Here is a 15570-nt window from a genome sequence, read left to right on the forward strand (position 1 = left end):
AGCCTGCATTCAAACAGGGAATGACATCATTAATGATGATTGACAATTCCAGGTAGCCAGTCAGGAATCGTTCATGAATCCAGGCACCAAATAACAATGTAGACGGGCTGAGGGGTTGGACCCAGAGACAATGAGAGCTGTGGAAAACAGGCAGGTTTGGATGATGATACTGTGATTGGAACATAGGAACAGGAGGAGGCCAATCAGCCCCTCAAGCCTGTTCCACCATTCAATTAGATCATGGTTTGTGTTTTAAGGCCATTTACCTGCATTGGTTCCATATTGCTTCATACCCGAACCTAACAAAAATCTAACAGTCTCAGTTTTGAAATGTTTAATTGATCTCAACATTTTGGGGGAGACAGTTCCAGCTTTTTACTTCCCTTTTTGTGAAGAGATGCTTCCTGACATCACCCCTGAATGGTCTGGCTCTAATTTTCAGATTATACCTCCTGTCTTGGACTGCCCCACCAGGGAAAATAGTTTCTCTCTATATACTGTTCTGACCGAGGTGGGAGGAGTGCATTGTTTTTCTAGTTCCACTTCTCCACCGGTCACAACATATATTTAAATGTTTACCCAGTTACCGATTCGGTCAATCATAGACTCTATTTTTACCCCAAAATAAAATACACCAACCAGGTTTATTTAATAAACAATATAATTTTCAGTTTATTCTAAAACAAGACTTAAGCAGTAACAAGGCAAAGCATTAATACACAGATTGAAATATGAAAGTTCCTTTTACCTCAGCACCTCGCACAGATACATACACACACACACCGGATAACCAGAAAAAAAGAGATTTTCTTTTTAGAGCTCTGTTACAAAAAAACGGCAAAAAGAATACTTTGGTCAAATAGTTTCTCATTCTTGAAGAAAAAAGTGAAGATAAGGAAAGATGTCAGTTGTTCCTTGTTTGGTTTGGTGTCCCAAATATGCTTAGACAGCTACTACTGGGATCTTTTCAGAACAGAAACCTAACAAGAACTATCGCAGCACCGACATAACCAACCTGATCAAATCTAGTATTCATGTTCAACACATCAATTATAATAATTCTTTACTCTTCTATACTTGAGAAATACAAGAGTCGTTGATGCAAACTGTCCTCGTAATTTAACCCTTTTATCCCTGGTATCATTCTGGTGAATCTGTGCTGCACTCCCACAAAGGTCAATATATCAAAGCTGAACACAGTACTCCAGATGTGATCTAACCAGAGCTTTATACAAATATAGCATAACCTCCACCCCTTTGTATTCCAGACCCCTTGAGATGAAGACTATTCGACTTTTGAATTAATTTATATACCAGTCCACTAGCTTTTAATAATTTCTGTACACGGACCCCTAACTCTCTCTGCGCCTCCACAGTTCCTAGCTCCTCACCATTTAGAAAATATTCTGATTTATCTCTCTCTGTCCTCGCTCTATCTCACATTGAAATTCATCTTTCACAGTTTTGGCTACTCACAATCTATCAATGTCTCTTTTCAATTTTCTGCTCCAATTTACTCTTCCTACTGTAACACCTAACTTAGTGTCATTAGCAAACTTGGATATATGGCTCTCGATTCCTTCGTGTCATTTATAAATGTAATGACAAACCGAGGCCCTGGTACAGATCCCTGGGACAGATGACTAGGCATATCCTGCCAATTGGAGTTCATACCCATTATCCCTACTCTCTGTTTCCTACCTCCCAACTAACTCCATGTCTAAAGGTTTCCTGCAATTCCATGTTCTTCAATTTTTCCTAATCGCTTGAGTAGAATCTTGTCAATGATGTATTTGATGTTGGCTACTTTGAGTTTTCTCAAAGTGAATCCGATTGAATCTGTTCTCAGATTCAGAGTTTGTCAACATAATCGCAGGAGTCTGCAAATGGAACTTCATTTTGTGTTGAACACAATTAGATCCATCTCTTGGAGAATTGACACTGCGTTTGATGGGTCTAGAATGAATCTATGATAACAATGCTAACCACAATATATTGAAAAAGATTGTCCAGCCCAAAACATTCCACAGCGAATCTGCAAACCAACTGACATGTTGGGGAAATGAAAAGTGGAGAGCTTCAAACAGAACTCTGTTGCTACGTCTACGTGCAACATGGAGGTCCAGCCCCAGGGAATTTAGGAGTTGAAAAGTCCTCTGTTGTTGCTTCTGCAAAGCTGGAGTCTATTGAGACTTGATTACGAGGGAAGATTTTACCTGAAATAGAGAGTGTTATAACTACCTGATCCAAGTATTTCTGCATTCACTCATCCCAGACATTCATTAAAATGGCTCCTGGTGAGTCGTGGTTGAACAAATGACAACCTAGCCAAAAGACAGATTAAGATGGTGAATATTTTACAATGAATAGTGTAAGAGTCATTTATGACACAGGAGGCCATTCGGTCCATGGAGTCTCTCGTGACCAGTACATTACATTCAGCCCCATTCCCCTACTCTAGTACCTACAAGTTTTTTTCCTCCAAATGCTCATCCAGTTTCCTTTTGAACTTATTTATTGGCTACACTGCCACCATCTTCATACGCAGCAAGTTCCAGGTCATTGCCAATGGCTGTACAAAGAAAAAAGATTCTCCTCAGATACCCCTACATGGGGCGGCACAGTGGCGCAGTTGTTAGCACCGCCGCCTCACAGCTCCAGCGACCCTGGTTCAATTCTGGGCACTGCCTGTGTGGAGTTTGCAAGTTCTCTCTGTGTCTGCATGGGTTTCCTCCGGGTGCTCCAGTTTCCTCCCACCACCAAAAGACTTGCAGGTTGATAGGTAAATTGGCCATTATAAATTGCCCCTAGTATAGGTAGGTGGTAGGGGAATATAGGGACAGGTGGGGATGTGGTAGGAATATGGGATTAGTGAAGGGTTAGTATAAATGGGTGGTTGATGGTCGGCACAGACCCGGTGGGCTGAAGTGCCTGTTTCAGTGCTGTACCACTAAATAAAATAAAAATCTCTTGCCCAAACCCCCTAAGTCTGTGTTCCCAAGTACTTGTACAATCGCTAACAGGAATAGATCTGCCTTTGTCTACCTGTCAGCATCTTCACATCTCTATCAACTCTCTCTGCATTGCCCTTTGCTCCAATTAGAACAGGGGGCAAAACAAAATTCAGTTTCCCTTCCTCATGTTCCACAACTGCATGACATTTCATCTGCAGATGGAAGAAACTAACTTGGTGATAAAAATAGCATATTTCAGATATTCCCTACAAGTTTCTCAGTGAAAATTGGAAGATGTGAGCAAACTATCCTAAGCAGACTTTGAATCAATTTTCAGAAGCTGGATGTAGGAGAGCAAAACTCAAAAGGCATGGTAAAGTTTCAGTGGAATCAAATATTAGACAGCTAGGTATCAGATATTAGACAGCTAGGTATCTTGGCTGACCTGAGTAATGAAATTAGTTACTTATCTATACAAAGAAAAACAAAATCAGTCCATGATAAATACTTTTATTTCCACATACAGCAAGAAATGAGAAAACTGCATATTAACCAGAAATGAGTGATGTAATCTCCAAGCTTCTTGATCATCTTCACTTGCTCATCCAAGTAGAGAGTCTCCAGGAAGTCACACAACTTGAACATGAAATAGAAAATGCCAAACAGATGTTTAGTGAGATAAAAACAAGAAATGCTGGAACCACTCAGCAGGTCTGGCAGCATCTGTGAAAAGAGAAGCAGAGTTAACGTTTCGGATCAGTGACCCTTCATCGGAACTGACAAATATTAGAAAAGTCACAGGGTATAAGCAAGTGAGGTGGGGGTGGGGCAAGAGATAACAAAGGAGGTCTAGATTGGACCAGGCCACATAGCTGACCAAAAGGTCACGGAGCAAAGGCAGACAATATGTTAATGGTGTGTTGAAAGACAAAGCATTAGTACAGATTAGGTGTTAATACACTGAATATTGAACAGCAGCAAGTGCAAACCTGAAAAAAACAGTGGGTAAGCACACTGAACAAACGAAGACGAAATGAAATAAATGCAAAAAAAAAAATTGTAAAAAATGTAAAAAAGAATGTAAAAAAAAGGAAGAAAAAATAACTAAAAATGAAAGTAAAATGGGGGGCTGTCATGTTCTGAAATTATTGAACTCAATGTTCAGTCCGGCAGGCTGTAGTGTGCCTAATCCGTAAAAGAGATGCTGTTCCTCGAGCTTGCGTTGATGTTCACTGGAACACTGCAGCAATCCCAGGACAGAGGTGTGAGCATGAGAGCAGGGGGGGATGTGTTGAAATGGCAAGCAACCGGAAGCTCAGGGTCCTGCTTGCGGACTGAGCGGAGATGTTCCCAAAGCGGTCACCCAGTCTGCGCTTGGGCTCCCCAATGTAGAGGAGACCACATTGTGAGCAGCGAATACAGTATACTACATTGAAAGAAGTACAAGTAAATCGCTGCGTCACCTGAAAGGAGTGTTTGGGGCCTGGGATAGTGAGGAGAGAGGAGGTAAATGGGCAGGTATTACACCTCCTGCGATTGCAGGGGAAGGTGCCATGGGACGGGGACGAGGTGGTGGGGGTAATGGAGGAGTGGACCAAGGTGTATCGGAGGGAACGATCCCTTCGGAATGCTGACAGGGGAAGGGAGGGGAAGATGCGACTAGTAGTGGCATCACGCTGGAGGTGGCAGAAATGGCGGAGGATGATCCTTTGGATATGGAGGCTGATGGGGTGAAAAGTGAGGACAAGGGGAACCCTGTCACGGTTCTGGGAGGAGGGAGGGGAAGGAGTGAGGGTAGAGGTGCGGGGAATGGGCCGGACACGGTTGAGGGCACTGTCAACCACAGTGGGGGGAAATCCTCGGTTGAGGAAAAAGGAGGTCATATCAGAAGCACCGTCATGGAAGGTATCATCAGAGCAGATGCGTCGGCGACGGAGAAACTGGGAGAATGGAATGGAGTCCTTACAGGAGGTAGGGTGTGAAGAAGTGTAGTCGAGGGAGCTGTGGGAGTCGGTGGGCTTATAATGGATATTAGTAGACAACCTATCCCCAGAGATGGAGACAGAGAAGTCGAGGAAGGTAAGGGAAGTGTCAGAGATGGACCATGTAAAGGTGAGAGAAGGGTGGAAATTGGAAGCAAAGTTGATAAAGTTTTCCAGTTTGGGGCGGGAGCAGGAAACGGCACCGATACAGTCATCAATGTACCAGAAAAAGAGTTGGGGGAGGGGGTCTGAGTAGGACTGGAACAAAGAATGCTCGACATATCCCACAAAAAGACAGGCATAACTAGGACCCATGCGGGTACCCATAGCGACACCTTTTACTTGAAGGAAGTGCGTGGAGTTGAAGGAGAAGTTGTTCAATGTGAGAACAAGTTCAGCCAGGCGGAGGAGGGTGGTGGTGGATGGGGACTGGTTGGGCCTCTGTTCCAGGAAGAAGCGGAGAGCCCTTAAACCATCCTGTTGGGGGTTGGAGGTGTAGAGCGATTGGACGTCCATCGAGACGAGGCGGCGGTTGGGACCAGGAAACTGGAAATTGTCAAAATGACGTAGGGCGTCAGAAGAGTCACGGATGTAGGTGGGAAGAGACTGGACCAGCGGAGAAAAGATAGAGTCTAGATAGGAAGAAATAAGTTCAGTGGGGCAGGAGCAGGCTGACACAATGGGTCTGCCGGGACAGTCCCGTTTGTGGATTTTGGGAAGGAGGTAGAAGCGGGCTGTCCGGGGTTGTGGGACTATGAGGTTGGAAGCTGTAGAGGGAAGATCTCCAGAGGAGATGAGGTCAGTGACAGTCCTTTGGACGGTGGCTTGATGTTCGGTGGTGGGGTCATGGTCCAGAGGGAGGTAGGAAGAAGTGTCCGTGAGTTGGCGTTGAGCTTCTGCAAGGTAGAGGTCGGTACGCAATACGACAACAGCAGCACCCTTGTCTGCAGGTTTGATGACCATGTCGGGGTTCGACCTGAGAGAACGGAGTGCCTCAAGTTCAGAGGGGGACAGGTTAGAGTGAGTGAGGGGGGCAGAGAAATTGAGACGACCAATGTCTCGCCGACAGTTTTCAATGAAGAGATCAAGAGCGGGTAAGAGGCCAGGGGGAGGGGTCCAGGTAGAGGGAGAATGCTGGAGGCGGGTGAATGGGTCTGCTGGTCGGGGGGAGGACTCCTGGTCGAAGAAGTGAGCCCGGAGGCGGAGGCGACGGAAGAAGAGCTCAACGTCATGCCGAGCGCGAAAGTCATTGAGGTGGGGGCGTCAGGGGATAAAACTGAGACCTTTGCTGAGTACAGAACGCTCAGCATCAGAGAGGTGGAGGTCAGAGGGTATAGTGAATACACGGCAAGGGGTCAGATCAGAAGGGGTGGGGTCAGAGGGAAGTGAAGCGGAAGGAGGATCTGGAGGGGCATTAGTCCCCATCAGCTGCTAGAGCTTGCATTCCTTAACACCTGAAAGGAAGAAAAAAAGTTTTTTGTTAATGCGTCGGATGAGACGAAAGATGAAATGAAACTGCGGAGTAGAACAGATTTGAGATAAGGTGAGACGGTGCTGCTGGAGAGAGAGGTCCAGTGTGTGCATATGGCGGCGCATAGCACTGAGTGTGGATCTCAGGATGTGGTGAGAGTAGCAGTCTGAGGAACGTTGTATTTCTCGGAGATACCTGTGATCCTGGGTGGTTTCAAAGCATGATGGGTGAAACTGCAGTTGGAATCCATGTGGAATAAGTCGGAGCTGGAGACAGTCTGAGGAAGGAGATGTGGCTGTGAAAACGAGTTTTGGTAGAAACTTTATCAAACACCAGGAGGGAAATAGAAAGCAAAGAAGGTGAACAAGGTAAAAGAGACAAACGAAAATCCCGTCGGAGAGAAGAGCAGAACTTCTTCAAGGTAGGCATTCCTGGAAGAGAAGTGGCAGTGAATTAAACACTAAAATAAAATCAAAATGCTGCAGATGCGGGAAATCTGAAATAAAAACAAGAAATGCTAGAACCACTCAGCAGGTCTGGCAGCATCTGTGGAAAGAGAAGCAGAGTTAACGTTTCGGGTCAGTGACCCTTCATCGGAACTGACAAATATTAGAAAAGTCACAGGTTATAAGCAAGTGAGGTGGGGGTGGGGCAAGAGATAACAAAGGAGGTCTAGATTGGACCAGGCCGCATAGCTAACCAAAAGGTCACGGAGCAAAGGCAAACAATATGTTAATGGCGTGTTGAAAGACAAAGCATTAGTACAGATTAGGTGTTAATACACTGAATATCGAACAGCAGCAAGTGCAAACCTGAAAAAAAAGAGTGGGTAAGCACACTGAACAAACTAAGATGAAATGAAATAAATGCAAATTAAAATTGTAAAAAATGTAAAAAAGAATGTAAAAAAAAAGGAAGAAACAATAACTAAATTCCAATTTCCAATTTCCACCCTTCTCTCACCTTTACATGGTCCATCTCTGATACTTCCCTTCCCTTCCTCGACTTCTCTGTCTCCATCTCTGAGGATAGGTTGTCTACCAATATCCATTATAAGCCAACTGACTCCCACAGCTACCTCAACTACACTTCTTCACACCCTACCTCCTGTAAGGACTCCATTCCATTCTCCCAGTTTCTCCGTCTCCGACGCATCTGCTCTGATGATACCTTCCATGACGGTGCTTCTGATATGACCTCCTTTTTCCTCAAACGAGGTTTTCCCCCCACTGTGGTTGACAGTGCCCTCAACCGTGTCCGGCCCATTCCCCGCACCTCTACCCTCACTCCTTCCCCTCCCTCCCAGAACCGTGACAGGGTTCCCCTTGTCCTCACTTTAAACCCCATCAGTCTTCATATCTAAAGGATCATCCTCCGCCATTTCCGCCACCTCCAGCGTGATGCCACTACTAGTCGCATCTTCCCCTCCCTTCCCCTGTCAGCATTCCGAAGGGATCGTTCCCTCCGCGACACCTTGGTCCACTCCTCCATTACCCCCACCACCTCGTCCCCGTCCCATGGCACCTTCCCCTGCAATCGCAGGAGGTGTAATACCTGCCCATTTACCTCCTCTCTCCTCACTATCCCAGGCCCCAAACACTCCTTTCAGGTGAAGCAGCGATTTACTTCATTTACTTTGCATTTATTTCATTTCATCTTAGTTTGTTCAGTTTGCTTACCCACTGTTTTTTTCAGGTTTGCACTTGCTGCTGTTCGATATTCAGTGTATTAACACCTAATCTGTACTAATGCTTTGTCTTTCAACACACCATTAACATATTGTTTGCCTTTGCTCCGTGACCTTTTGGTCAGCTATGTGGCCTGGTCCAATCTAGACCTCCTTTGTTATCTCTTGGCCCACCCCCACCTCACTTGCTTATAAACTGCGACTTTGCTAATATTTGTCAGTTCCGATGAAGGGTCACTGATCCGAAACGTTAACTCTGCTTCTCTTTTCACAGATGCTGCCAGACCTGCTGAGTGGTTCCAGCATTTCTTGTTTTTATTTCAGATTTCCAGCATCCGCAGTATTCTGCTTTTATTTTAGATGTTTAGTGAGGATCTTCTCCAAAAGAGAAATTACTTTATTTTGTATTGGGATAGTTTGACATGGGCACATTTAACCAGACAAGAGCAGAATTACCCAGAAATAGCAAATCAATTTTAATAAATGGTGAATGGACTGCATAAGAAACATTTTAATGCTGCAGATACAAAGTGTCTTGGGAACAGTTTAGTGATCCAGGTCTACAGTATAGATGGCTTCTTGGCCCAAAAACAAAAATCTGAAAGTGAAAAACAAACTTACACAGAATTTTACCAATGTAGAGTGAAGGGCAGATTCCAATATCACCAACTCATGAAAAATTGGAATGTTAGGAACTTACATGAGAGTCAGTGTTGCCAGTGGAGAGTTTGTGCAGATCCAGCAGTCTCTGGTTCACATCCTTCTCCATCTGCAGAGCTCTCTGCATTGCCTCCAGACCATTGCTCCACTCATCCTGCTCTGGCTTCTGGAACAGAATAGTGGTCCTGTTAATGGGAGTGCAAAGTTCAAGGGATGTTATGCTCAAGGTCAATTGGGTTAAAAGCAACAGAAGTTAATCTGTCCACCTCAATATTATGAGGAAGTATGAAGGGTGGAGTCCATTAGATCAGTCCATTGGCTAAAAATGGCAGGGCAGAGTCAAACTCCGTTCCCAATTACACTCCATTTAAAGAAAAATCTTCAAGTTACTTCATCCATGGAACTTTACAGCTGCGATCCACATTCTCCAGAATAGTTTCCTAGCCAAGCACCATAAAATTGGAAGCAGTAGTTCGTTTCTGGCGGACAAACTCATTCCTTCTGAACATCCACAGTGAGTGATCCTCCTCTATTCATTAGCTAGGCTGGCCCATCATAACACCCATCTTCATTTCACTAACACTAGCAATTTTACTCATTAAATCTCACTGGATTAGGAATTTAAGGGTGTTCATGAGGAAACATCTTTTAAGCAACCTACAATTACATTACAGAAGTTGCAATCCAACCTTGATGTCCTCCAAAATGATTCGGCCTCCACGTTTATTCTGGAATTTCATCAGTTTCTCAGCGTGCTCCCGTTCCTCATGTGACTGCTCCTTGAAGAACTCAGCAAAGTGACGCAGGGCAACATCATCACGGTCAAAGTAATAGGACTGCAGGTAGAGACAAAATGGAAAGGATGAGTCAGGTCAGACCCAAATCTCAGTAATGGCCAAGTCAAAAAAATTGATAGCAACATCATGGTAGATAAGTCACCCATTCTTTACTTCAGACAGTTTGCTTTCAATTAAGGGGCTTGGTTTTCAAGTTATTGCTTCAATGTTTTCCTGAATATGTTGAAAGTGCCTCCCATTGACCAGCATTAATAAAAGCAGTAATGAGTTTTGGATTAAAGTCTCATTTCAGCATTCAAACTACAGTTAATTACCAGGAGATCTTCTTGTCTTTCTTCACCATCAGCCCACCCACCCACACCGCCACACCACCCCCTCATATTCCCCCCACCTCACAAACCTCATATCCTTACCCTGCCCCCACCACCAGCCATTGAAGGTGCAAGGAAGTGCATTCCAGGGCCTGCTAAGACAATACAATTCACAAATGCAGAAGTGGTTAAGCCAGTTAGTCACATGACTGACCTACTGGCCAACTTGGGTTTTTGTTTGTGCCACACCTGAAAAGAAATCAGGTGTGCAACTGAAGCTCGAACAAGGAAGCCTCTCTCCTGGCTGTCTCTCTTGCCTTCTCCCAAGCACCCGGACACATGGAAGACACGTACACCTCAAGAGAGAAAAGACTCGGACATCAAAACAAGTTGAAGCCTGATCGGGTCCCCAACCAATAGCAGGAGGTACCAGCACCCACAGACTCCACATTGAACTCCAAGGTCAGTAAATAACTAACAGATATTGCCTCAAACTTTTGCCCCTTGACTCTATCTGCATGTGTTTATTGCATATGCATGCTAGTGTGGTCGTGTTACATAGTTGTAGTCGTTAACTGGATTAGAGTTTAAGATTAATAAACTTCTCCCTTGTTTGTTGAAATCTAAAGAAACCTGTCTGATTTCTTAACCTGACACTTGGAGCAGTGAACAAGGATTCACTCAAGGGAGCTTAAAAGCACTTTTTAAAATTAAATCCCATCACAGTTAAACCAGACAAAGGCTGAGAGTGAACTCCTATCCCTCTTCTCACCTAGTCATAATGTAATCCCACAAGTTTGCTAATGGAAATCCCATTTTGCATTGTGTGTGCAATTGGTTCTAAATTAACATGGTTTAGAGAATTGATGTATCCCTGTGTAGGTCTAGAACAAGTCAGGGATACCACTCTTGATCACAATAGGTTCAGCAAGTGCCAGGGCATTGGTAGTATAAAAAAAAATATTGTTCCCCTCAGATACTGCTACTTATCTTGCCCAAACCCCTGAAGTAGCATTCCCGAGTACTTGTACTATCAGCTAACAGGAATAGATCTTCCTTTCTCAACCTGTCAGCATCCTTAGACCTCTATCAAATCTCTCTGCCTTGCCTTTTGCTCAATGAGAATAGGGGTGAAAACAAAAGGCACTAATTCAGCATCCCTTCCTCATATCACACAACTGCATGATGTTTCATCTGCAGCAAAATTGCACATTTCACATATCCCCTACAAGTTTCTCAGTGACAAATGGAAGACATGTGCAAACTATCCTAGTCAGACATTGAATCAAGTTTAGGAAGCTGGATGTAGAAGGGCAAAACTTAAAGGCATGTTCAAGTTTCAGTAGAAAATCAACCATTAGCTGGGCATCTTGGTGATCAGAATAATGAAATGAGTTACTTATCTATAAGAAGAAACAAAATCAGTCCATGATAAATACATTTATTTCCATATACAGCAAGAGATGAGAAAACTGGGAATCAAAAAGCATTCAGCAAGTATAGAATTAATAGTTGTAGAACCCCAATCAACTCAGCGTGTGTTTGTCAAACAGGTACTCTCCCATGCCATTGTCAGGGGCTCCCAGTCTCTTCAGGTTGGTGATGTGATCGCCAAGCTTCTTGATCATCTTCACTTGCTCATCCAAGTAGTGAGTCTCCAGGAAGTCACACAGCTGGAACATAACAGGAAACGAGCGAGTATAGTTAGCTTTAAAAAAAATGCAAGTATCTTCATGAGATTTTTTTTTTTTTTTTTTTATTTGCACTGGGATAATGGCACAAGTACTGTACATGGGAGCAAGACTTGCTCTAGAGACCAAGCACAGGCAGCAGGCCAAGTGGTCAGCACAGAAGGAAATCATTCTGATCTGGTGGATACATTTAGCCAGACAAGACCAAAATTCACCCACATGTGGAAGTCAACTCCATTACACTGGGAATGAATGCAAAAGATTGATATCAGAGAAACCAAGTACCTTGTGAGCAGTTTACTGATCCTTTTTTATAAAAAAAGGCCCAAAAACTTATTGAATGCTACCAGAGTTAAGGGCAGATTGCAAATATCATTCAATCCATCTGAAAACTCATTCCAATATTAACTTACATGAGGGTCAGTGTTGCCAGTGGAGAGTTTGTGCAGATCCAGCAGACTCTGGTTCACATCCTTCTCCATCTGCAGAGCTCTCTGCATTGCCTCCAGACCATTGCTCCACTCATCCTGCTCTGGCTTCTGGAACAAAATAGTGGTCCTGTTAGTGGGAGTGCAAAGTCCAAGGGATGTTATGCTCAAGGTCAACAGGGTTAGCAGTAACAAAGACAATCTGTGCATCCCAATACTATGAGGGATGGGGTTTAATCACTGGGTTGACAGACCATTACAGGACACTGGATCAGTTCATTGCCTCTGCACTGCCATTTTTGGCCAAAGCTCTAATCCCAATTACCCCAAATATGCTAAATTTTCTTTTTCTCCTTTATGATCCTCAACTACATCCATGGGGCATCTACAGCTATGGCCCACATTCTCAAGACTGTTACCTAGTTAGTTAAGCACCGTAAGAGCCAATAGTTTACAATGCAGAAATTGTTCCTTCTGAAAATCCATTTATTGATTTTATAAATATAGAAGAGGCAAAGGTCAGTCAGACCAACTCACCAACACTAGAAATTTTACTCATTAATCTCTCGATTGAGTACTGACATTATTAGAATAAGGAACATAGCCTGAAAGTATCCAAGTTAGATCATAGACTCTGAAGTTCAGATCCCAACCTTGATGTCTGCCAAGATGATTCGGCCTCCACGTTTATTCTGGAATTTCATCAGTTTCTCAGCGTGCTCCCGTTCCTCATGTGACTGCTCTTTGAAGAACTCAGCAAAGTGACGCAGGGCAACATCATCCCTGTCAAAGTAATAGGACTGCAGGTAGAGACAAAATGGGAAGGGGAGAGGTCAGACCCAAATCTCATTTATGGCCATGTCAAAAATCGTATGGTAAATAAATCACCCATTCTTTATCACAAAAGAATTTGCTTTCAATTAAAGGGGCTTGGGTTTCCAAGTTTAGGCTGTAAAATGCTAAATTTGTTGAAATGCCCCTTCCTGTAACATTACAAAAAAAAGCAGTAATACTATTTGGATCAAAGTTTCATTTCAGGCACTCAAACTATAGTTATCAGCAGGACATCCTTTGTCCCCCAGTGAAGATACAAGTGATCAAAAAGAAGTTGCACTCAATACAATAAGACTTTCAGATTACTACTTCATGCAATATCATTACTGCTCATACAAAAGAGTTCAACACCACAGGATTTACTCATCTACAAAAAAAAAAAAAAAAAGGGCAGGGGGAAGGTGGGGGAAGACCAGAACAAGTCAGACAATGTTTCACTAACTAGTCACTAAACTTAATTGTTGCCATCCAAGTTGGAAAAGATGACTAGGTTTATACATCTTCAACATGAATCCTCTATTAGAACCTTGGAATTACTTTCAAACTTGGGAACAAATATTACAGAGCAAGGAATAAAGTCCCTGTTTCAAGGGTGTTCACTGATTTAAGTCAAGGGAGAACTACAGAGATAGATTATAAACCCAATTGCTGGACCTGGAGAAATTCTAGCTACTCAAAATGCATTGAAATTCCAGTCTTAACTTTGAAATAGGACCCCAAGAAAACAATACAGACCATGGAAATATAAACATAGGAGGAATAGAGCTCCAGGTTGATTTGCTTGTTAACAGCATCTTCACAGTCCTTGTGGAAATTCTGATGCACTTGAGAGGCCATCATAATCTTTACTATTAGCAAAAAAAAAACTAAACTCCAACAATCTAACTGCTTCCTGCACAATCTCTTGTATTTATACTAGTGGGACACCCTGCATTCAAACAGGGGAATGACATCATTATTGATGATTGACAATTCCAGGTAGCCAGTCAGGAATCGCTCATGAATCATTCAGGAATCAGGCACCAATTGACAATGTAGACGGGCTGTGGGGTTGGACCCAGAGACAATGAGAGCTGTGGAATACAGGCAGGTTTGGATGATTATAATGTGATTGGAACATAGGAACAGGAGGAGGCCAATCAGCCCCTCAAGCCTGTTCTACCATTCAATTAGATCATGGTTTGTGTCTTATGGCCATTTGCCTGCATTGGTTCCATATTGTTTCATACCCGTACCTAAAATAAATCTAACAGCCTCAGTTTTGAAATGTTTAATTGATCTCAAAATTTTGTGGGAGACAGTTCCAGATTTTTCCCTTCTTGTGAAGAAATGCTTCCTGACACCACTCCTGAATGGTATAGCGCTAATTTTAAGATTATACCCCCCTGTCCTGGACTGCCCCACCAGAGAAAATAGTTTCTCTCTATATACTGTTATGACTGAGGTGGGAGGAATTCACTGTATTTTCTAGCACCAATTCTCCACAGGTCACAACATATATTTAAATGTTTACCCAGTTACCGATACGGTCAATCATGGACTCTATTGTTATCCCAAAAGAAAATACACCAACAGGTTTCTTTAATAAACAACAAAATTATCAGTTTGTTATAAAACGAGACTTAACCAGTAATATAGCAAAGTATTAACACACAGATTGAAATATCAAAGTTCCCTTTTAACTTAGCCCATGACACACACACATACACACATCGGATAACCAGAAAATTAGATTTTCTTTTTAGAGCTCTGTTAAAAAAAAGGAAAAAAAGAATACTTGGGCCAAATACTTGCTAATTCTTGAAGAAAGCAGAGAAGATATGGAAAGATGTCAGTTGTCCCTTTTTTGGTTTGGCGTCCCAAATACGCTTAGACGGTTGCCACTGGGATCTTTCCAGAACAGTTCTTTTCAGGCGACATTGAAGGTCAGTTTGGCTGGTTTTCCAGGTGAGATGTGGCATCAGGTGTTTCTGGCAGCCTTTTCAGGAGACATGCAGCATCAGTTTCTCTATTTCCTACACTTAATTCACAGGACGTTCTCAAAAGATGGAAGAGGATGCTGATGGTGACTGCTCTCTTGGCTGATTTTCTCCAATTGCCTTCAAAACAGTTCACACTCCAACACACTGTTCAAAGCAAAACCAAAAACAATATCTCAAGAGTCAAGCCTCCTGACCCCTATAAATTTTGACCTGTCACTTCTCTGTAAATATCTTCTCCAAGTCAAAAAGCCCCTGCTGGGATATTTATCTGATGACAGGTGACTTCCAATGAGTGTTGTTTACAACAAGTCATCTCAGTCTCCTGTCAATGACCCCAGCAAAAAATATCTATCGAATCCTTTTCAGTATTCCCTTAATAAAACAATGTCCATAATTGTAAAATACAAGTCCTCAAAAAAAATCCCGAACAAGAAATGTAGCAGCACCGTCATAACAATAACCTATCAAATCTATTATTCATGTTCAACGCATCAATTAAAATTATTCTTTACTCTTCTATACTTGGAGAATACAAGAGTTGTGAATGCAAGTTGTCTTGTAATCTAAAACTTTTATCTCTGGTATCATTCTGGTGAATCTGTGCTGCACTCCCACCAAGGTCAATATATCAAAGCTGAACACAGTACTCCAGATGTGATCTAACCAGAGCTTTATACAAATATAGCATAACCTCCACCCCTTTGTATTCCAGACCCTTGAGATGATGTCTAACAGTCTAGTCAACATTTTAATTCATTTATGCACCTGTCCAC

At 42.9% G+C, this 15570-nt stretch overlaps 1 protein-coding gene across 1 annotated transcript; it reads right to left on the reverse strand.

Annotated features, from left to right (window-relative positions):
- Positions 1-11388: 11388 nt before the first annotated feature.
- LOC137353555 (ferritin heavy chain, oocyte isoform-like) lies at positions 11389-13652 on the reverse strand. The gene is made up of 4 exons (XM_068019921.1): positions 13551-13652; positions 12635-12781; positions 11967-12092; positions 11389-11535 (listed from the first exon to the last, which is right to left on the reverse strand). Exons 1-4 carry the CDS (start codon positions 13650-13652, stop codon positions 11389-11391), a joined length of 522 nt encoding a protein of 173 aa, XP_067876022.1.
- Between the last annotated feature and the right edge of the window lie 1918 nt (positions 13653-15570).

Source organism: Heterodontus francisci, chromosome 41, assembly GCF_036365525.1.
Source record: "Heterodontus francisci isolate sHetFra1 chromosome 41, sHetFra1.hap1, whole genome shotgun sequence".
Lineage (NCBI taxonomy): Eukaryota > Metazoa > Chordata > Chondrichthyes > Heterodontiformes > Heterodontidae > Heterodontus > Heterodontus francisci.

Excerpts from the sequence above, each read along its gene's own strand:
- LOC137353555 (XM_068019921.1), bottom strand. The coding sequence starts at position 13,652 with ATGGCCTCTCAAGTGCATCAGAATTTCCACAAGGACTGTGAAGATGCT. Across the intron at positions 12,782-13,550 it reads CCTATGTTTATATTTCCATG|TCCTATTACTTTGACAGGGA; the intron begins GTCTGTATTGTT and ends CTCTACCTGCAG. Across the intron at positions 12,093-12,634 it reads TCATCTTGGCAGACATCAAG|AAGCCAGAGCAGGATGAGTG; the intron begins GTTGGGATCTGA and ends ATTTTGTTCCAG.